The sequence below is a fragment of the Schistocerca serialis genome, chromosome 7 (assembly GCF_023864345.2).
Source record: "Schistocerca serialis cubense isolate TAMUIC-IGC-003099 chromosome 7, iqSchSeri2.2, whole genome shotgun sequence".
NCBI classification, from domain to species: Eukaryota; Metazoa; Arthropoda; class Insecta; order Orthoptera; family Acrididae; genus Schistocerca; species Schistocerca serialis.
In genome coordinates, this window is record NC_064644.1 from 336,086,754 (window position 1) to 336,109,813 (window position 23,060).

At 40.3% G+C, this 23,060-nt stretch overlaps 1 protein-coding gene across 1 annotated transcript in view; it reads left to right on the forward strand.

Annotated features, from left to right (window-relative positions):
* Nucleotides 1–23,060, forward strand: part of LOC126412792 (sorbitol dehydrogenase-like) — a 97,019-nt gene that overhangs the window by 15,583 nt on the left and 58,376 nt on the right. The window contains exon 2 of the mRNA XM_050082567.1: nt 19,177–19,210. Coding sequence (XP_049938524.1) covers nt 19,177–19,210 — 34 coding nt within the window. The remainder of the gene's footprint in view (nt 1–19,176; nt 19,211–23,060) is intronic.

The window sequence follows — 23,060 nt, forward strand, 5'->3', positions numbered from 1 at the left end:
AAAAAAGTACTTTACACCATGGTAAGAAATAAGAGGAACGACAGAAGCGAGTGCCTGAGGATCATGGATAATAATGGAAGAGTTGTGGAGGAAATGCATGAGCTCAAAAAGATTTTACTTTGAAGATCTGTTGAATGCCGCCAAGCGGGTAACTAACAGCGATGGAGAGCCTAAGGCAGCAGACGATTATAATAGTGGGGAAATTGATGATCTAACTTGGAATGAAGTGGAAGAAGCCATAAAGAGGATGAAAGGGGGCAAAGCACCAGGTTGGGACGAAGTAACAGTGGATATGATATGAGCAGCATGAGAAGTAGGAACAGAGTGCTGAGGGTGGTGTGGAAGGAGAACAGAATTCCTGAGGATTGGAAGAAAGGAATTATAGTCCCGATCTTCAAGAAAGGGGATAAAAGGAGATGTGAGAACTACAGAAGAATCACCCTGCTATGCCACTGTGGAAAAATCTATGAAAAGATCCTGGAGAAGAGAATAAGAAGCAGTATTGAAAGTAGACTGCAAGAGGAGCAGTACGGTTTCAGACCGGGAAGATCAACAACGGACCTCATATTTGCGGTAAGGCAACTGCAGGAAAGGCACTATGAGTACGGGAAGGACTTAATCATGGCCTTTTTAGATATTGAGAAGGCGTATGACAGTATCTGTAGGGACAAGCTCTGGGATGTGCTGAAGGCAAAAGGGATAGATGAAGAGATAACACGAAAAGTCAGAAAAATGTATGAGGGAAGTGAGAGTTGTGTGAAAGTGGGGAGGGAACGTACTGCATGGTTCAAGCTGGAAAATGGGCTGCGACAGGGAAGTGCACTTTCGCCTTTATTGTTTATTATTGTTATGGATGAAATCCTACAGCAAGTATCAGATGCAATTGGAGATCATAAAATGAAAGCAGTGCTTTTTGCCAATGACCTGATGTTATGGGGAAATTGCGAGAAGGAGGTGCAAGAGCAGTTAGATGCATGGGAGGCAACGGCAGCACAATATGGAATGCATTTCTCTGCAAAGAAAAGTGAAATAATTGTCACAACAAGGAAGAAGAATAGGCCAAATGTGGATATAACTTGTGGAGGGGAAAAACTACAAGTGGTAGATAACTTCAAGTACCTGGGAAGCGTGATTGAAAGTAAGGGGGGAAACGCAATGGAAATAAATGAAAGGTGCAGAAAAGCAGGGCAGTTCTACAAATGCATTAGGGGGCTTATTTGGAGCAAGGAGGTTCCACAGAAATCCAAGGGAATTATATACCAAACCTACTTTGTCCCCATATTGGCATACGGAAGTGAGACATGGGTAATGCACAAAAGCGACAAAAGTAGAATACAGGCTAGTGAAATGAAGTTCCAGAGGAGCAGGTTGGGTGTAACAAGACGAGACAGATTGCGAAATGTGTATGTGAGGGAAAGACTAAAGGAGGAACCAGTACAGGACAGGATAGAAAAATCAAGACTGCAGTGGTATGGACACATGAAGAGAATGGATGAGGGAAGAATTCCAAAGAGGATGTTTGATCTGCAACTGGAGGGGAAGAGGCCCAGAGGAAGACCAAGAGATAGATGGGTGAAGGGAGTGAAGGAATGTGTGATGAGAAGAGGAGAGAACTGGACGAAGATGGAAGAGGGGGAATGGTGGAAAGACAGAACACGATGGAGAGGTTTGTGTTCCCGACAGACCCAGCCAGTGGCTGGAAACTGTCCAAGATGATGATGATAAAGCTCTGGCTATGTTTAAATCTGCAGTGACGCCCTATTTGCTTTGGTAGTAGCTCTCTAAATGACTGTCGAACCACAGTGAGTCAATCCCATCTCTCACAACTTCACTCGGCACATGCCTGTCTGAGTTTTGTATTTTCAGTCTATTGTGGTGGCAAATGAAAAAGAACAAATTTATTACACTTCCCCCCCCCCTCCCACACACACACAGTATTCACTGTTAAGCTTACAGGAGTGCAGTATATAAAACAACAATATGTTGAGTACTCACCAAACTTCTTTACATAGGATTAAAGCAATCAATCATTTTACTCTGCAGTCTGTTTGCTCAATACAATCTTTTTAATTTCAGTGCTCCCACCGCTAGATTCATAGAATATCTTCACAATTCTAGTGGTTTGTAAAGTGTCATTCACAGTAAGAATAGGCACTTTATTTCTTTCTTCTTCCTCTTCTTCATCCTCAACCTTGCTCACTTCATGGTCACTTTGGACCTGATTCTTCACTTCATTTGCAGTTTTGTCTTCAGTTTGTGCTTCAGTTGTAATAAGGTCATCATCTAGTCACACTGATTGAGAATATCACAGTTGATTCTAGCAGCAATGCAGATAGTGGCTGATCTTCAGTGTCACTCACTGTTTCTTATATTTTTGTGGCATTAATTCCTTCAGTTGTGATCCCTGCATGATGGAAACAGTTCTTGATGGTTTGGGCTGTGACCCACCTCCAAACTTTGGTAATGCATCTGATCGCTTCCATCACTGTAATAGAATAATTTTACTTTTTACTTTTCCTCAATGCATTCTATCATTTTCAGTAATATAAGCTTATAATAGTAGCATTCCAGATTCCTGATTATTCCTCGATCCGTGTGCCACAATATGCTTGTCATATTTGCAGGAAGAAAAACAAGATTACTACTCCCCATATCAGAGAGTGCAGGATGTGCTGGGCAGTTGTCAACAAGAACCAATATCATTCTTCTCTGACTTAGTTGAGCTTAAGAGAGTTCAGAGGTCTTCAAAGACTTCTTATTAGCATTGTAGTGCACTGGTAAATTTTTTACATGCCTAAAATTCCTATATTTTTTGATGTATTGTTGTAAGTTTTAACTGTGCAGTGAGTATTGATACATGGTGGTTGTATTAAAATACACACATTTTAACTGTTGATAAATATAATACGGAAAACACATACATACAATATACATAATGCCCCTGCTGTCACACAACATTCTTCTCACAGATATGTTTTTCTATGCCCTACTCGAACTGCACTAAAGAAGCACATAAATAGTAGAAAAGCATACACTATAAACCCTTGGCTTCCGAGTGCTCTGGAAATGTTGCTGAATTCAAATGATGGTCACAGCCTTAAGTAAACCTAATTACAACATTTCCCCTCAGTGGGCATCATAAGAGAATAACTTGTCATTTTCACATTGTGAAAATACATTATGAAACATAATAAAACAAATGAGACAAAATTTAATGAGCAGGTCTAGGATCATGAAATAATACTCATTTTAATCCTAACATGTCTCTGAATCTCTCAGTTTTAATAGTGCTAAGACCTTTAGCTAAAAAATCTGCAGCATTATCATCATTTGACACATACTTAAACTTAGAAACAAACATCATTCTTCCTGGTACACCCATTTTCTTGGTAATGTCAATGGTACCTGTGTTGTCAGCACTGGCCTGCAGGGGTAGTCTAACAAATTCAGAACACTTGGTCTCATGTAAAAGATCTACAGACCATTCCACCCCCTTGAATTTCTCAAACATTGCAATGCAATCAGCTTCTAGTGAAATTGGCTACAATGGATAGCCTTTTACTCATCCAGCTGATTGCTGCCCCAGCTAACGAAACTATGTACTGTGTTGCAGATTTACTATGACCTGGACCATTTGCCCAGTCAGCATCACTGAATGCACTAGGATCAGAACAACTGGCATTGAAACATAAGCTCAAATCTTTAGTTTGCTGCAGGTGAGAAAACACCATTTTTGCTCTGGTCCAATGAGAAACACTTGATTTAGAGTTGAACTGACGCATTCTTCCTACAATGAAGGCAATATCAGGTTGAGTACATGTGGATACATACAAAAAACAACCCACTGCCTTTTGGTACAAGTTTTGGTCAAAGGGCTTACCATTTTTTTCACCAAACTGGTTGTCATTACATGATGTAGCTATGCCCTGGCACTCATGCATTTTAAACTCTCACATTGCCTGGTGAATGTAACTAGTTTGGCGTAATTTCACTTGCCCATGGGACTGCTCAGTCTCAAATCCTAAAATAAACAACATCTCGTCCATTTATTTAATGCTAATGTGAGATTTCAAAACATTCTCAAATTTTTCAATCCTCTCTTCCTCACCTGTTACAACAACATCATCAACATGAACATAACCTTTCTAGTTTACTTAGCTTGTCATATTGAGCTGGCTCCTGTTCTTCTTGTCTAGGATCTGCTTCTTGCAACTATTATACAAAAATCTGGCATCAGGTACTCACAGTTGATTTGAACTAAATAAATTTGAAGATTGTTGTCGCAGCATTTTTCTCATGTAAATATATTTTCTCACATTTTAGTACATCACACAGTAGTCTGATTTTTCATATCAATAAAGCCAAAATTATATTATTTGCACAAAAAGACAAAAATACATCCGATCACATCAGAGGCAAGCTTATGATTCTCTCACTCTGCAGAAATAACTATGTTCCAAATGGTTTAAAATTTTTCTTAACAAATGAATTTCTACTAGTTTTCATTACATTATTAATGTCAATTATTATTTCATAAATGAATCCAGACATAAATATAGTAAACAATACATAATCAATAATAGAAATTTTTGTGTAAGCTGTACATTCAGAACTAGTATTCATTGACTATAACATTGAAACTAAAATATTTTATAAAGCAATTCCTTTTCATAAATTTTAGCTTGAAATATAGCATACTGTGTATAACATTATATGAAAGTTTTTAGAAAAACAACTGACATAATATTGAACTGTACAAAATTTCAAAAATAATTCTGGTATCAACAAGTACTGTTGAGGAAAAGTAATGCTAGAGGAGGATGTCCTATTACAACCCCAATGATCAAATGATTAGAGAAGAATACGAAAGGATCCTTTTCACATTGTTCCAAACCTAACTTTTCATCACAGCACAAACTCTTATTCAATAGACACACTTTCTTCCCCACATTAGACAATTTTGGTTGCTCCATGAAAATGGTGCCTTTTATGGGGCTATTAAGATAAGCGGTTTCTACATCAATGTGTTTGATTTTCAATCCCCTAAATACTGCAATTGCTAGCATAATCCTCAAATAACCTTGTCCTATTTTGAGCTGTAGCTTTCCCAGTAATGTTTTCCAAACATCTGGCTATAACCTAGAGCTACTATCCTTGCTTTAAATTTAGTAATCTTACCTTCCCTGTTTCTCTTTGTAGTAAACACCCACTTACTTCCTATAACATAATCAGGTTTTGATCTGTTGACAAGTTTTCATGTATTGTAGTGTTTTAGGCTATTCATCCCTGACTCCATGGTTGCATGCCACTTGACCCTGTGAACTGAGACTAAAGCCTCTTCTACTGATGTTGGATCAGATAGATTCACTCAACAAATGCTAACAAAAGAATGTGCAAAGAGACACTAACCTCACTTCTTCAGCTTCACCAGATATGAAGACCATCATAATCTTACTTCATTTATGCACTTGAAATTTCATTTTCCAACATGCTATCACACTAATCACACACATCACTATCTCCACTGCTGGTGACTACACTGCCTTTGGTATCATATCTGTCTTCTTCTCCAACCCTGGATTGACTCCCGACACCTCGAACAGCTGTTGATTCGGGTGCACTGTCTGCTACTGGTTCTGCACTCCTTGGTGGTGTGTTGTCGCCATCTGTTGACTGATCAGGAAAGCTTAACCACACCATTTGGTATTGTCTGCTATTACATTATAGGTGTGTTGGTCAGCTGTTGCCATCTGCCTAATGATTGTTTACTGTGGCCTCAGAGGGAATACTCTCTCATCAAAGATGACATATCTTCTCAAAAGGATTTTTCTTTGTCCAAGACTCCACAGAGGATATCCTTTCAGTCCTTCTTCTACTCCAAGACAAACACATTCTTTTATTTGTTCCCCAAGTTTTTCAGACTGTTAGTGTGCCTGTCCAGGATCTGCAGCCAACCACTTTGAGCATTTTCAAGTCCCCTTTAATGAGTTCTTTCTGATTCCAGACTTCATACAGGATTTTTTCATCAAGGGATCTTGTTGGGCAGCTATTTTGGATATAGCATGCCAAAATCAAAGCTTCTCACCAAAAGTTGTTGGGCAAACCACCTTGGTGTATTAGACACCTCACAATGGACATAAGTGTTTCATTCAGGTGCTCTGCTTTTTTGTTGGATGTGATGGAGTAATCTGTGTTTTTCTGGTGTAACATACTCTTTTTCTTGAACAACTGTTCAAATTTGCTGTTGATGTTCTCAGTTTCATTGTCTGACTGAAACTTTTCTCCCTGTCTCACACACTGCACATCCCATAAACACCACAAATGAGTTGGATACAACACTTTTTTATGTAAGTACTTTCACTACTGAATATCTTGAGTGATCATCTAGCTAAGTAGCACAGTAATATGCTCAACTTAAGGAGGTCTGTCTTATGTAGCCCACATCACTATGTATCAATTCTAGAACATTTTCAGTAGTAGTTTGGCTTGGTTTGAAAGGCTGTCTACTTATTTTACCTTGTATATATACTTCAGATTTTTCTTTATATTTTGTGACTCCACATACTTCTGTGTGTTCAAGTCTTTGATGCCACAAAATTTCTTCCTCTCTGGCTGTTGCTTCATTTTCCACTGGTTGATGTGTTTTGTGATTTTGGGGCATTGCTATATTGTTATTCACTTTATGATATTCATATTCCACTAAATAGATATCACTGCCTGATGATCTTTCTCTGAACAATCCCTTCTCATGAATAGAGACGCAGTTTTGAATTAATGCACATTCCTTTCTTGTCTATTTATATAACAGACAACAAGTTGCTATCCAGTCCTTTCACCAGAAGCACTTCTGTTAGTTGGATCGATTTATCCCCACATGACTTTGCTGCTTTAATGACAACACTTCCATTACCAGTTACTTTAGTAACTTTCCCATTAGCCAGTTTCACTTCTTCAATGTTGCCCATCTCTTAGTCCTTCAGTATCTTCTGGTGTGTGGTCATATTATGTGACACTCCTGCATCCAGGACCCACACTTTTACATCAGCACCTCCTCCACTTTTGGTCACTGTAACAGCCACTATTTTATCTCCTTTAGCACTTGCATTTAAGTCTTCACTGTTTGGATAATACTTAGCTCTGTTGAGATTGCACCCATTTGTCCCATATTCTGATTTCTTGGGAGTACTCTGATTGCTTGCTGCAGCCATTCCTTGTTTTCCATGAAAATGTGGGCACCCCATGACAATGTGATCTGCTTCATCATAGCAGAAACATATTCTGCTTCTACTAGCTGTGTTCTTATCATTTTCTTGGTTTTGTTTATGATTTTTATAGTGGCTTTGGCCAAACTTGTGTTGATTATGACCTCCACCTCATGTTGCATATATGCCTTGGCTTCTTCTCGGCTCTTAGTGGACTTTGAAACTGGTTTTAGGCACTTCTCTTCTAATTATAGTCTGTTCATGACAAGGTCTGTGGTCATTCTGCCTTTGTCTCTTTGTAAACTTCTAATGAGGCATTCATACTTCTCCAGAGGCAGTACTAGAAGCACGAAGACTGCAACTATTTTGTCATCAAAGGTAAAGACCCCCTGCTTCACTAATCTATTGGCAGCCAATATCTTTGTTACATAGTCATCCATAGTCACATTGTCTTCTTTCTTCATATTTACTAAGTCCCTCATCTTGGACACAATGTTAAGAAGCCCACTGTTGAAGTATATTTTATCCAATTTCTCCCACACTCCCTTCACTAGTTTTAGAGGGCTAATCGTCTGTAGGTAAGAGTCTTCAACCAGTATTAGAATGATGGACAAGGCCCTCCCATTTTTCTTCATTTTCTCCATATCTAACTGATCATAATGTGCTCCAAACCCAGGTTCTATGGCATCCCATGCCTCACAAAGTTTTATCAGTGAACAAACATTAAGTGATCATGCAAAATAGTTACTGCTGCACAGGCAATCAATCTTCATAGATGGTTCCATCATTCTGATTTGTTTCACTCATCACCAGCTAAGGTAAAACATCAGATATGTCGTCTTCATCAGTTCTTGTACCTTGGTTTCTTAGACATGCTCACCACACCTGTCCACTGGGGCCATAACCTGTTGTAATGTTTATAAGTGAAGCACATACTGATACATGGAAGTGGGTGGGCTGTTTAATTAAAATGCACACATCATCATTGTTGATAAATGAATGACTGAAAACACACACATGGCACCACCATTACACTACACTCTTCTCAAAGAGCTGTTTTTTCATGTTTTACTTGAACTACATTAAGGAAGCACATATAGAGAAGAGAAGCATACACCAGAAACCCTTGACTTCTGAGTGCTTTGGAAATAGCACTGAATTTGAATTATGATCACCACGTTAAGTAAACCTGATTACAACATTTGAATATTATGAACAATTTTTTCTTCTCAGTTCCATCTGCATTAGCACATACTAGAATCAGTTTCTTTTTCTTTATATGACTTGCCATGAACACATTTTTAGCCCAGAAATTTCAGTATTTTGTCAGGTGTTAATTTAAAGAAAATGCCAGTCTCACCTCTATTAAAGATGCCACAGTCTGCATATCCGTCATGAATTGTAGGCCATACAGTGGTGAGTGATTGTTGGATTGATTCAGTATTCACACTGTTGGGCTTCACCACTAATTTTTCCATAAGTAATGCAGCAATATTGCTTAAATATGTCAATCCAGCCACTGCTGCACACAAATTCCTCATATTTTAATTTCTTGGCAAATTCTTCTGCTGTGGCCATAAGGAGAGGTCCACTAATGGGTACAGTGATGCTTCTCTGGTGGTTAAACCACTTAAGCAGCACTCATCCCTATTGCTCCTTTCAGCTTTTTGTAACTGCTTAATTTTAGATCTATTTTGTTCAACCACTTAAGCAGCACTCATCCCAATTGCTCCATTCAGCTTTTTGTAACCGCTTAATTATAGATCTATTTTGTTCACACACAGTGACAATTTTATCCTTGTTTTTCCAAATTATTTGGACTGTGGAATTTACATGACCAAATTGGTGACACATGTCAACCTTTTCAACTCCATTCTTGATTTCATGAATGAATTTCACTTTTTCTTCCAGTGTTAAAACTATTCTTTTAGTGGACATGCTGTTCTACAATGCATGCCCTGCATAACAAAAGATCTTCACATGTACTGTTGATGAGTTCTATGATTATCACCACTACTGTAGTATGAATGCACAAGGGTAACAATGAGGTGAGGAGTCTATACTACACTTGTTCTTGATAGAAGGGCAGGGAGAAGAATATTCCAAGTTGTCATATTACAACAAAAAGATTTCCATTTACCGTACATTGATTCTTGGAAAATGTTGTAGCTAACTGGGACTGAAAATGACATTATATGTGAGGTACATGCATGTACAGGGCTATTACAAATGATTGAAGCGATTTCATAAATTCACTGTAGCTCCATTCATTGACATATGGTCACGACACACTACAGATACGTAGAAAAACTCATAAAATTTTGTTCGGCTGAAGCCGCACTTCAGGTTTCTGCCGCCAGAGCACTTGAGAGCACAGTGAGACAAAATGGCGAAAGGAGCCGAGAAAGCGTATGTCGTGCTTGAAATGCACTCACATTAGTCAGTCATAACAGTGCAACGACACTTCAGGACGAAGTTCAACAAAGATCCACCAACTGCTAACTCCATTCGGCGATGGTATGTGCAGTTTCAAGCTTCTGGATGCCTCTGTAAGGGGAAATCAATGGGTCAGCCTGCAGTGAGCGAAGAAACGGTTGAACGCGTGTGGGCAAGTTTCACGCGTAGCCCGCAGAAGTCGACAAATAAAGCAAGCAGAAAGCTAAACGTACCACAGCCAACGGTTTGGAAAATCTTACGGTAAAGGCTAAAGCAGAAGCCTTACCATTTACAATTGCTACAAGCCCTGACACCCAATGACAAAGTCAAACGCTTTGAATTTTCGGCGCGGTTGCAACAGCTCATGGAAGAGGATGCGTTCAGTGCGAAACTTGTTTTCTGTGATGAAGCAACATTTTTTCTTAATGGTGAAGTGAACAGACACAATGCGCGAATCTGGGCGGTAGAGAATCCTCACGCATTCGTGCAGCAAATTCGCAATTCACCAAAAGTTAACGTGTTTTGTGCAATCTCACGGTTTAAAGTTTACGGCCCCTTTTTCTTCTGCGAAAAAAACGTTACAGGACACGGGTATCTGGACATGCTGGAAAATTGGCTCATGCCACAACTGGAGACCGACAGCACCGACTTCATCTTTCAACAGGATGGTGCTCCACCACACTTCCATCATGATGTTCGGCATTTCTTAAACAGGAGATTGGAAAACCGATGGATTGGTCGTGGTGGAGATCATGATCAGCAATTCATGTCATGGCCTCCACACTCTCCCGACTTAACCCCATGCAATTTCTTTCTGTGGGGTTATGTGAAAGATTCAGTGTTTAAACCTCCTCTACCAAGAAACGTGCCAGAACTGCGAGCTCGCATCAATGATGCTTTCGAACTCATTGATGGGGACATGCTGCACCGAGTGTGGGAGGAACTTGATTATCGGCTTGATGTCTGCCGAATCACTAAAGGGGCACATATCAAACATTTGTGAATGCCTAAAAAAACTTTTTGAGTTTTTGTATGTGTATGCAAAGCATTGTGAAAATATCTCAAATAATAAAGTTATTGTAGAGCTGTGAAATCGCTTCAATCATTTGTAATAACCCTGTACATTTGTCATATTAAGGAAGAATGAGAAGTACGTCCCTTATGAGGAATACGGTTGTACCACAGAAATCACAACATTATAGCCAATTTGTTGTTGTAACTGATGTATCTATAAGAAAGTTGAACTAAACAGTTACATCTACATCCTCGTTGCAACATAAAACATCTAACTTTAATAATATCTGTGTTTCTTGGTGTTTCAGTTCCAAAGAAAGTGTGTCTAATGACAATATTATGAGAAGGATAGTTTTTACTCACAATATGTAGTGAAGATGTTGAATCACAGGATAATACAACAAAAATACTGCTAAACAAGTAAGCTTTTGGCAGAAAGTGCTTCTTCTGAATTAGACTACATACACATACACATTCAGGCAAATGAAATTCACACAAACGTGACCACTGTCTCTGGCTGCTGAGGCCAGATTGCAAGCAACTGTGCATGCTGGGAGAAGTAGTCTGGGTGGTGGGGGTAAACGGGCGCTGGAGCGGGGTGGGAAAGGATAGGAGAGTGGGGTGGGTTACGGTAAAGTGCTGTTTGTGGGAGCATACAGGAATGTGGCAGAGTGGTGGGGGGTGGTGGGGGGGGGGGGGGGGGGGGAGAAAAGAAGAGAACTAAAAAGACGTGGTAGAGTAGAAGGCTATGTACAGCTGGAATGGGAAAAGGGAAAGGCATTATGTGGGTGAAGGACAGTGACTACCAGAGGTTGAGGCTAGAAGGGTTACATGAACATAGGATACATTGCAGGGAGAGTACTCATCTGCTGAATGCAGAGGAGATGGTGTTGTTAGGAAGGGTCCAGATGACACAGGCTGTGAAGCAGTCATTGAAAAGAAGAACGTTGTGTTGGGCAGCATGCTTAGCAACTTGGTGGTCCAGCTGTTTCTTGGCTACAATTTGTCAGTGCGAACACACACCTTGTTGGTTGTCATGCTCCTGTAGAATGCAGCACAGTAATTCCAACTTAGCTTGTAGACCACATAACTGGTTTCATAGGTAGTCCTGCCTTTGATTGGATAGATAATAGTGGTGACCAGACTGGAGTAGATGGTGGTGGAAGGATGTATGGGACAGATCTTGCATCTAGGTCTATCACAGGAACATGAACCATGAGGCAAGGGGTTAGGAACAGATGTTGTATACAGATGTACAAGGATATTTGGTGGACAGTGCAATACCACTGCAGGAGGGGTGCGGTAGATAGTGGGTTGGACATTCTTTGCTTCAGGGCACAGAGAGAGGTAGTCAAAACTCTGGAGGAGAATGTGATTTAGTTGCCTCTGTCCTGGCTGGTACTCAGTTATGAGGGGACTTTGGGGGATGGTGGGTGACTGGAGAGATAAGGCAGTGCATGGGAGATCTGTTTCTATACAATATTGGGAGGGTAATTATGATCTGTGAAGATATATTTTGAGAGGGACTGTTCATCACTACAGATGTGATGGCCACTGGTGGGAAGGCTGTATGGAAGGAACTGCTTGGTATAGAATGGGTGGCAACTGTCAAAGTATTGCTAGTGGTTGGTGTTGGTTGGCTGATGATTGGGGTGTCCTGGGTGGTTGGGTTTGTGGACTTCAGGATGCATATAGAAGGTAGGGGTATGGAGAGAGGTAGGGGTGGAAACGTAAATAGACTCTGGGGAGCAAATCTGGGATGGGCCTAAGGATTTGAGGAGAGACTGGAGATCTTGTTGGTTTTTTGGAATGGGGTTGCTATGGCAGGGTTTGTATGTGCACAAGTCAGATGACAGCTGGTGGAATCCTTCTGCCAGGTAAACCCTGCTCTGCAAAACAACAGTGGTGAAGCCTTTTGCAGCTGGTAGGATTATAAGGTAAAGATCAGTTTGTAGGTGGCAGATTGCAGTTCTTTCTGCAGCTGTAAGACTAGCTTGCATATTGAGGGATTTAGGGAATGATGGTAAGGCAAGGTTGAAGGGTAAGATATTTTGGAAAGTTAATGGGGGTGATATGGGGGCAATGAGGGTGGATCACGTTTGGATGGAGAAGTGAACTGAGCCAGAAATGGTTCAGCATTGGTCTTGGGTTGAGTCTGGCCAGTAGGGGTGGTGGCAAGAAAGTGTATTGGGAACGGAAGAAGAAGAGAAGATCTTTAACAAATCCAGCATGTTGGAATTTGGGAATGGGGCAACAAATAAGCCCTTTGGATAGTAGTGATACTTCTGTGGGACTAAGGCCTATGGAGAAAAGATTCATGATTGTGTTTCAGGTCTGTTTAGGTTCTAAATTCTGTATGATAGTGGGAGATAGTGTCTGAGTGTGAGTGAATGTAGCAGGTCTGGAAGGTAGGGTTTGTCAGCTATGAGGGAATGTGGGGGAGTTTCACAGCTATTGTAGAAGTGGTGGATAGTGGTTGTTGAAGGTGGGAGTATGAAGTGAATAGGTTGCAAAGTGTTTTGAGGTGGCATTGTGCATGCTGCTCTAGTTCCTGGAGGGCAAGAGTTTCAGTGTGTGAAATGATATCCAGGAATTTTGGACTATACTGCAGGTGAATTTTATGGATAGAGAGGAGATGGTGGTCACAGTGGAAGGCACCTTTGCAACCAGAGAGGGGTAATTTGTTGGTAAGACCATTAGGGGGATTCCATGAACCAAACAACAGGCAGGAATAGTATGCATGATAAGGAAAATTTTCTATATTGGCGCAGATGGAGGAAGCAAGGATCCATGGTAGAGGATAAAACTGTGTAAAAATACGTAAATAACATATAAATATGTGTGAACAAATTCACAAAAATATGCAAAAATATGTGAGAAACATCACAAAAGAGGGTGGGATGGATGAAGTACTAAGAAACAAGATGAAACCTGAGGGAATAGTATGATAGCAAAAGGCAAAAATGAACTGAAAATGATGTGAAAACACAATGAGAATAAAATTAAAAATAAATGACTAGATTATAATGTGGGCTGTGTGTTGGCACGTGGATATGGATGCAGAACGGGAACAGCAGATGTGAGTAGATTAGGTAAGGTTAGTGGGTGCAATCTGCAATAAGAAAGGAAAAATAATGGTGGGTATGGGGAAGCGATTGGTAGTAGGGCTGTTGATAAAATATAGACATACTGATATTTTTCTGAAATATATCAATATACATGAGCAATAATTTTCTGAGTGATGTAATGATATATCGATATCAAAAGCACAATCCAATATTTCTATTTTATGTTATATTTTTTCACTGTTTTCAATAAATATTTGAAGTTGTACTTTTGGAATTGTATTATAACATAATTTTACTTTCAATGTGTGAAGGAGTCTTGTAACTTTTTGAGCTTTCATTACATCCAGTCTTTCTCTTTCACTGTGTGAAGCAAGTATAGATGGCACAAAGAAGAAGTCAGATAGCACTGGTGGATGCCGGTGTGAATGGGTTAACAAGATGTCCGATGTGATGTAATAGCACACCAGTTGCACTGGAAAACAATTTTTAATGCAACTGGTATGCTATTTCTTTACCTTGACATTCTTTAAAAACTGTTGTAAAAACTGATGAACAAATTTCTAAATGACAAGATTGTTCTTTGCGATGGATGGAGATATGTGAGAGGAAATGCTGACACAATTGGCGCTTGGTGCTACCAACAAAAACTGCAGTTTTGACACTGCAACTGCTAGGTCACTGGCGTTCACAGAAATGAAAAGCACAGGAAAGTCGACAGTAAGTGTTCCAGACAAATCTGATATGTGATGAAACCAAATGATGGACCCATTGGACACATTTTATTGTGCCACTTACTGCAGTTACCATTGTTAGCAAAATGGTTATCGCTAAGAGTGTGCATGCATCATTTTCCTTTGAATTCTTGCTTTGAGGGGGACAAGCAGGCTGTGTGCTTCTTGTTGATGTACAGAATGTTTAATACTGAATCAATACATAAATATACAGCTATAAAACTGGCAGTATATTTACAATATGCAGCCGACTTTGTTTGGCTGGTACATAGATATTCTTTCCATCAATACATCAGTAACATTTGTGAATATATCATGGGTCTGTATTGATATTTTATTTTTAAAAATACAGTCCCAGTTGGTAGGATGACGTATAAGTTTATGTAGCACAGGAAAGTGTGAAAAATAACATGAAAAAATTTGTGAGAGTAATGCAGGAAGACTGATCAGTGTGAAGGTCTAGGATTAATGATATCAGCAGGAGTGATGTGGGACACAAGATGCCGGATCAGCAATCAGCGTGGTCTTGTAGCCATGTGTTGTGTGCCAATGAGTCAGTTGATGCAGTGTGGGTTGTAAGTCAGAGCATGCAGTGCAGTTTGGAATGTGACAGTGAAATGCAGGCAAGAAGAGAAAGAAAGGAACAGACCCTGAGTATTGTAATGCATTAGAAAATAGTAACAAATAAAAACAGCACTTGGTTACAGGGTGGCAGAAAAGCCTGTAGGCAAAATCCAGCAATGGAAAATCCAGGATGGGATAATAACATTATTATGAAAAGGATAGATTGCACAAATACACACATTCAGACAAATGCATCTCACATACACATGTCAACTGTCTCTGGGTGCTGAGGCCAGACTGCAAGCAACTGCTCGGGGTGGGAGAAGCAATCTGGGTGTTTGTGGTAAGGAGAAGGCTAGGGTGTGGAGGGGTAGCAGGGTAGAGATGGGCAGTGTTAAAGTGGTGCTTGTGGGAGCATACAAGGGCAAGGTACAGAAAGGGTTTGGCAGCTAGGTACAGTGAGGGGGCTAGATGGACAGCAGGGGTAGGAGGACAGAAAAGGAGAGAACTAAAATGCCTCTGGGTGCATTGGTGGAATAGAAGGCTGTGTAGAGCTGGAATAGGAACAGAGAAAGGGGTATGTGGGTGAAGAACAGTGATTAATGAAAGCTGAAGTCAGGAGGATTATGGGACTGTAGGATCTTGGATTTGACAGGAAGAATCCAGAATGTACAAGCTGTGAAGCAGTCACTGAAAAGAAGAATGTTGCATTTGGGCAGCATGCACAGCAACTGAGTGGTTCAGCTACTTCTTGGCCACAGTTTTTTGGTGACCTTTCATGCCAACAAACAACTTACTGGTTGTCATGCCCACTTAGAATGCAGCACAGTGGATGCAGCTTAGCTTGCAGATCACATGACTTGCTTTACAGGCAGTCCTGACTTTGGTAGGATAGGTGATGCTTGTGACCAGAATGGAGTAGGTGATGGTGGGAGGACTTATGGTACAGGCCTTGCATCTTGGTCTATCACAGGGATATAAACCACGAGGCAAGGGGGCATCAAACGCATTTGCGTAGGGATGGATGGGGATACTGTATAGATTTGGTGGGTGGTGGTATACCAGTGTCAGTAGGGAGGTAGTGTGGGGAGAATAATGAGTAGGACAGTCCTCTTTTCAGGGCACAAGAAGAAGTAGTGAAAACTCTGGACTTTGGGGGATGGTTGGTGACTGGAGAGGTAAGGTAGAGCATGAGAAATCTGTTTCTGTACAAAAATAATTACGATCTGGGAAGGCCTCAGTGTAACCCTCAATATATTTTGTGAGGGACTGCTCATCACTACAGATGCAATGACCACAGGAGGTCAGGCTGTATGGAAGGGACTTCTTGGTATGGATTTGGTAGCAGCTATTGAAGTGGAGATATTACTGGTGGTTGGTAGCTTTCATATAGCTGGAGGTGCTGATGTAGCTATCTTTGAAGTGCAGGTCAACATTAAGGAAGGTGGCTTATTGGATTCAGGAGGAGCAGGTGAAGCAAATGGGGGAAAAGGTGTTACGGTTCTGGAGGAATATGGATAGGGTGTCCTTACCCTCAGTCCAGAGCATGAAGATATCTCAATGAATCTGAACCAAGTGAGGGATTTGGGATTATGAGTGGTTAGAAGAGATTCCTCCACATGGCTTATGAATAGGTTGGTAAAGAATGTTGCCACATGGTTATCCATTCCTGTACCCTTGATTTGATTGTTGGTAATACCTTCAAAGGTGAAGTAATTCTGTCATGGTGATCAGGAAAGAGACTGTATGTTGGGAAAGGTAGTGTTCAATAGTGACAAGACCATGGACATTAGGGATGTTAGCATGAAAGGAGTTCACATCTGGAGTGAGGAGCAGGGCACCATGTGGTAAAGAAACAGTAACAGTGGAGGAAATGATTGGTATCTTTTACATAGAAGGGTAGGTTGTGAGTAATAAGCTGAAGGAGTTGGTCTATGAGAGCAGAGATTCTCTCATCTTGGCCACAGTAACCAGCCACAATGAGGTGTCCTACATAGTTGGATTAGTGGAATTGAGGAATCATATACACTCCTGGAAATTGAAATAAGAACACCGTGAATTCATTGTCCCAGGAAGGGGAAACTTTATTGACACATTCCTGGGGTCAGATACATCACATGATCACACTGACAGACCCACAGGCACATAGACACAGGCAACAGAGCATGCACAATGTCGGCACTAGTACAGTGTATATCCACCTTTCGCAGCAATGCAGGCTGCTATTCTCCCATGGAGACAATCGTAGAGATGCTGGATGTAGTCCTGTGGAACGGCTTGCCATGCCATTTCCACCTGGCGCCTCAGTTGGACCAGCGTTCGTGCTGGACGTGCAGACCGCGTGAGACGACGCTTCATCCAATCCCAAACATGCTCAATGGGGGACAGATCCGGAGATCTTGCAGGCCAGGGTAGTTGACTTACACCTTCTAGAGCACGTTGGGTGGCATGGGATACATGCGGACGTGCATTGTCCTGTTGGAACAGCAAGTTCCCTTGCCGGTCTAGGAATGGTAGAACGATGGGTTCGATGACGGTTTGGATGTACCGTGCACTATTCAGTGTCCCCTCGACGATCACCAGTGGTGTACGGCCAGTGTAGGAGATCGCTCCCCACACCATGATGCCGGGTGTTGGCCCTGTGTGCCTCGGTCGTATGCAGTCCTGATTGTGGCGCTCACCTGCACGGCGCCAAACACGCATACAACCATCATTGGCACCAAGGCAGAAGCGACTCTCATCGCTGAAGACGACACGTCTCCATTCGTCCCTCCATTCACGCCTTGTCGCAACACCACTGGAGGCGGGCTGCACGATGTTGGGGCAAGAGCGGAAGACGGCCTAACAGTGTGCGAAACCGTAGCCCAGCTTCATGGAGACGGTTGCGAATGCTCCTCGCCAATACCCCAGGAGCAACAGTGTCCCTAATTTGCTGGGAAGTGGCGGCGCGGTCCCCTACGGCACTGCGTAGGATCCTACGGTCTTGGCATGCATTCGTGCGTCACTGCGGTCCGGTCCCAGGTCGCCGGGCACGTGCACCTTCCGCCGACCACTGGCGACAACATCGATGTACTGTGGAGACCTCACGCCCCACGTGTTGAGCAATTCGGCGGTACGTCCACCCGGCCTCCTGCATGCCCACTATACGCCCTTGCTCAAAGTCCGTCAACTGCACATACGGTTCACGTCCACGCTGTCGCGGCATGCTACCAGTGTTAAAGACTGCGATGGAGCTCCGTATGCCACAGCAAACTGGCTGACACTGACAGCAGCGGTGCACAAATGCTGCGCAGCTAGCGCCATTCGACGGCCAACACCGCGGTTCCTGGTGTGTCCGCTGTGCCGTGCATGTGATCATTGCTTGTACAGCCCTCTCGCAGTGTCCGGAGCAAGTATGGTAGGTCTGACACACCGGTGTCAATGTGTTCTTTTTTCCATTTCCAGGAGTGTAGAAGGCAGGAGTGCTGCAGGAAGTAGGGGTGAGGAGATAGATAGATTCTGGGGAGAGGTTTGGGCATGGGCCTAAGAATTTAAAGATAGACTGGTGACCCTGCTGGATTTCTGGAATTTGCTCACTGTGGCAGGGTTTTAGGTAAACAAATCTGATGGCTGGTGGAGTTCTTGTGACAGGTAATCCTTGTGGTTCAAAACAACAGTGGTGAAGCGTTCATAACCAGATAGGATTATAAGGTCAGGATCAGTTTTCGGACAGTGGATTGTGGTTCTTTGTGCAAATGTTGAGGGAATTGGGGAATGATGGTGAGGTGAGATTTGAGGTTAAGAAATTCTGGAAAGTTAACAGGAGATGATTTAGGGCAATGGAGGTGGGCTACAGTTTGATGGAGGAGTGAACTGGGCCAGGAAGGGTTCAGCATTGGTGTTTGGTTGAGTCCAATTGATAGGGTTGTTCCTAACGTATTTACAAATTAATCTTGCATTTTTGTGATTCCTTTTCAAAATTTTTGTGTTCAGATTTAATTCAGCCACAGTTAAATGTACAATATGTTCAATGAATTTCATTACTAACTATTGGGATCAGTATAGTGAAACCAATAATTAAATGATTTTTTAATTGTTTTCATTTCCATTACATTGGTAGTACACACTATCTGATCTGTCAAACAAACACTGGCCAATATTACTGATTTGAATTTTTTTCAGGAAAATAGGCCAATTCCAGAGCCTGGAGAGAATGGTAAGTCTTATGTGAAATTTTTAACATAATTTTATTTCATCTAATTAATAACATTGACTAAAAAATAAAATTTTTGCAAACACATAAATGTAAAGAAAAAATACTTTGTGAAATTAATGTAGCAGCAAATAATGGGGTGACATGAATTTAAAGAATGCAATAAACACACAAATTTGTACACACAATGGCCTGATTAGCTAACTTCAGTGCTAATTAACAATTATTTCTCAGCACAATGTACCCTGCAATACTCTTACAAACCCAGACTGTTTCTGAGCACCCTGTGTACAGGTAGTTTCAAGAGGAAAGGTAAATATTTCAGGAGGTGGTAGTATAAACGAATTGCAATGGAAAATGCTGTATAACATGCATCCAATTTTTATTGAATACAGAGATGCAGCTGGGATCAGTGCATTTTCATGTCATTTGTTGGTACACCAGTTGCTATGGGCATATTTATGGAATGTCAGCAGTAGAGTGTTGATGTTCACATTGTGAAGTTGTGCTTTAGTTTACATTGAAATTTTAATTGTGATTTGTTGGCCAAGTCTACTGTATTGTCACATGTAAACCTGCCGTGCTTATTTACAAATGCTGAGTATGCCAATGTGGTATTTGTGTATGGGTTTTATAATGGAAATGCTGCTGCTGCTTGTAGAGAATATGATATAAAATTTCCTAATCACAGACTACCAGATTCAAGGGTGTTTACACATGTGTTCAATACACTGTGTGACACTGGTACAGTGCCCAGCAGGCCTCTATTGCATCTGAACATGTGAATGAACAGACTGTGGGTGAATTAGAAGACATTATTCAGTCAGCAGAATGTAGTTCTTCAACATGCACACATAGAATTTTTGTAAGTATTTGTTCCACAAACAAGAGTATGGTGGACATTACATATGCATGGGTTCCACCTGTATCATTTAGAGCTCATTCAACACCTTCAAGTAGAAGATAAAGATAGACAATTGGAATTTTGTCATTGGATAATTGAAAATCACCATGTGATCCCACTTTTACTCTTCATTGAAGAAGCCTCCTTCACTCATGATGACATCAATAACACTCATAATTCACATCAGTGGTCTGAAGAAAACCAACATGCCATTGAGGAGACACATTTTGAAGCACACTTCTCTGTAAATTTATGGTGCATTTTGATAGACAATCAGTTGATTGGGCCTGTTGCAATATCATATCATCTTACAGGACTCTGTTACCTACACTTTCTTGAAAATGTGCTTCCAGTATTATTGGAAGAGAGTCCTTTGGCTGCAAGAATGTGTTTGTTCATTCAGCATTATGGGGTTCCTGCACATTGTAGTCATCAGGTGACATGCCATTTAAACCTAATATTTCCTGAAAGATTGGTCAGTATACATGGGCACTTTCCTTGGCCACCAAGGTCTCTCGACATGACACCCTTGGATTTTGACCTGTGAGGATGGTTGAAAGACAAAGTCTACAAAGAAAAATTAGCCAAAAGAGCCTATTTGATCATTCAGATTATAAGTAGTGCAGCCATCACAAAAGAATACAAAGATGACCTCAGAAGAGCTACAAATGGTGTTATCAAGAGAAGTCGAAAGTGGATTGAATTTGCTGGTGGAATTTTTGAAAATCAACTGTGAAAATCCTCATTTGCCTTTGCTTTAAGTGATTTTACATACTAACAGCTGTATCTCTTTACTCAATAACAATTGGACACATGTTATATGGCATCTTTTATTGCAATTTGTCTATACAACCACATCCTAAAATATTTACTATCACTCCTGAAACATCCTGTACACCACTTCTTCTAATTCTCATAACAAGAAAGCAGTAGATACCCAGAACTGTATCAATGCAACTTCTACAGCAACACTTAAAATTGAACAAATTCTTCTTAGCTTAGCTACTAGACTGAAAGTTTCACTGTTGTCTACACTGTAGCATTGAGTAAACCCTTCCTGACAAGTCCTGTTTTATATTTCCCTTCACTTTCATATGGATTAGACTTTACATGACAGACCAACTTAAATGGCACATCTTTTACTACATTTGGTACAACAGTTAATTCCCAAGTCTAATTCTCTTGTAGTCACTTCATTTCATTTTCCATACATTGCTCCTGGTGAAAGCTTTGTGCTGTCAACAGCTTCTTCATATGACTCTGAAGTTCCTTTCATTACATCAATTATCTCTTCAGTGAGCATTACAAAGTCAGTAAGCCATGAAGCCTTCATTAATGTTGAATGATTTCAATACTGTTTATGACATTGAATAAACAGTTCCTCTCCTCTGTTACCAGCAGGGTTCTCTTAAATTTTAGATTTATCAGTCCAAGATCATGTCACTGAGTTATATAGTTTCCTTTTTTATTTTGCTTAATATCCTATGATGACAATTTGAATTTTCATTTGAAAAAATTGGGTTCAACAAAAGTAATTATGTTTTTACTGCCATGAAAGAAATGTTTAATTATTAACCAATAAATTTCAGACCTAATTAACTCAAATAAAAATTTTTTAATTCCAAAATTTTACGTCACTCATTATGACTTCATATGCTAAATAATAGAAAATTTCAATGTTTAAACAAACTGTTACATTATTATCGTATCTGATTTAATATTCTCTATTGCAAACAGAAATAATAATAATAATGCAATGACACACATTTTATGTAATATAATATATGTAAATAATGTACAGAACTAATTTCCATGTTTCATATTAATTGCTTGCAATTTCAAGCCAAGCTCCTACTTTATCTATTGAAATGTATTGTGTAATTCCAAATTAATTACTTATCATAAAGTATATATGAAAACTGGTATCAAACAATTTATAAACAAATTTTAACCTATGCCAGTAGGTTTTAGAAGGTGATACTCAGAGGCTAACAGCACCCTACACAGCACAACAGAACACTCAAATAAAGAAGCTGATTTCCCTGCAGACATAGGGGCAGAATTGGTTGGAGTGTCTGTTTACATTCTAAAGCTATTAAAATATATGTTAAAGCCACCACATACTACAACATCACACCTTGTTTTATGCAGCTTATTGAAGAAAATTTCCATTTTTTGTAAAAATACCTCAAACTTTCCCGTTGGAGAGCAGTACACTGTAGCTATTATCAAACCTAATTTTGGAATTTTTATTATTGTCATCTCAAAGTCTTTTTCACAACTTAGGGAGGTGACATTATCTATTTTAGTAACCTCTATATTATCTTTTACATATATGGTTACACCTCCATAGTGACCACTAGGTCTACAATAGTACTCAGCCAGAGTGAAATTGTGTAGGCAGACAGATTTAATTAAGTTCTCATCAAGCCAGTGTTCTGAAAGACACGTTACGGAAATATCCTCTAGTTCATGCATTAATAAATTATTTAGTTCTACTTTATTGCTTAGCGACTGAACATTTTGCTGAAAGATCTTTATTACAGAATTTGTGGGAAAATCTACATTACCACCTACCTTCAGTTTAAATGTTTCTTGTTTGTGTAATTTGTAGCTACAGCTTTTGGCAGTAAAAAATCATTCAGATGAGGAGGCTGCCTGATGTTTCTTCTAGTTGGGTGAGATGAGTCTTCCCTAGTGATCCATTTCTCGAAGGTACTCTGATCTGCAATCTTTTTGTGCTTCTTGTCACTCTTGTTTACAAGATGGCAGATTTCTTCAGTATTCAGAGATGAGAGTTTATCCACTTGTCTTTGGCTACTACAATCTTTGATGAATATAGGATTGGTTTCTGGGAAAAATATAGAAGTGTATTTGTCAAAAATTATGTTGGTTTTTCAACAAATTCAAAGCATTGGTAAGATAATGCATGATGGTTTGGTAGCTGCA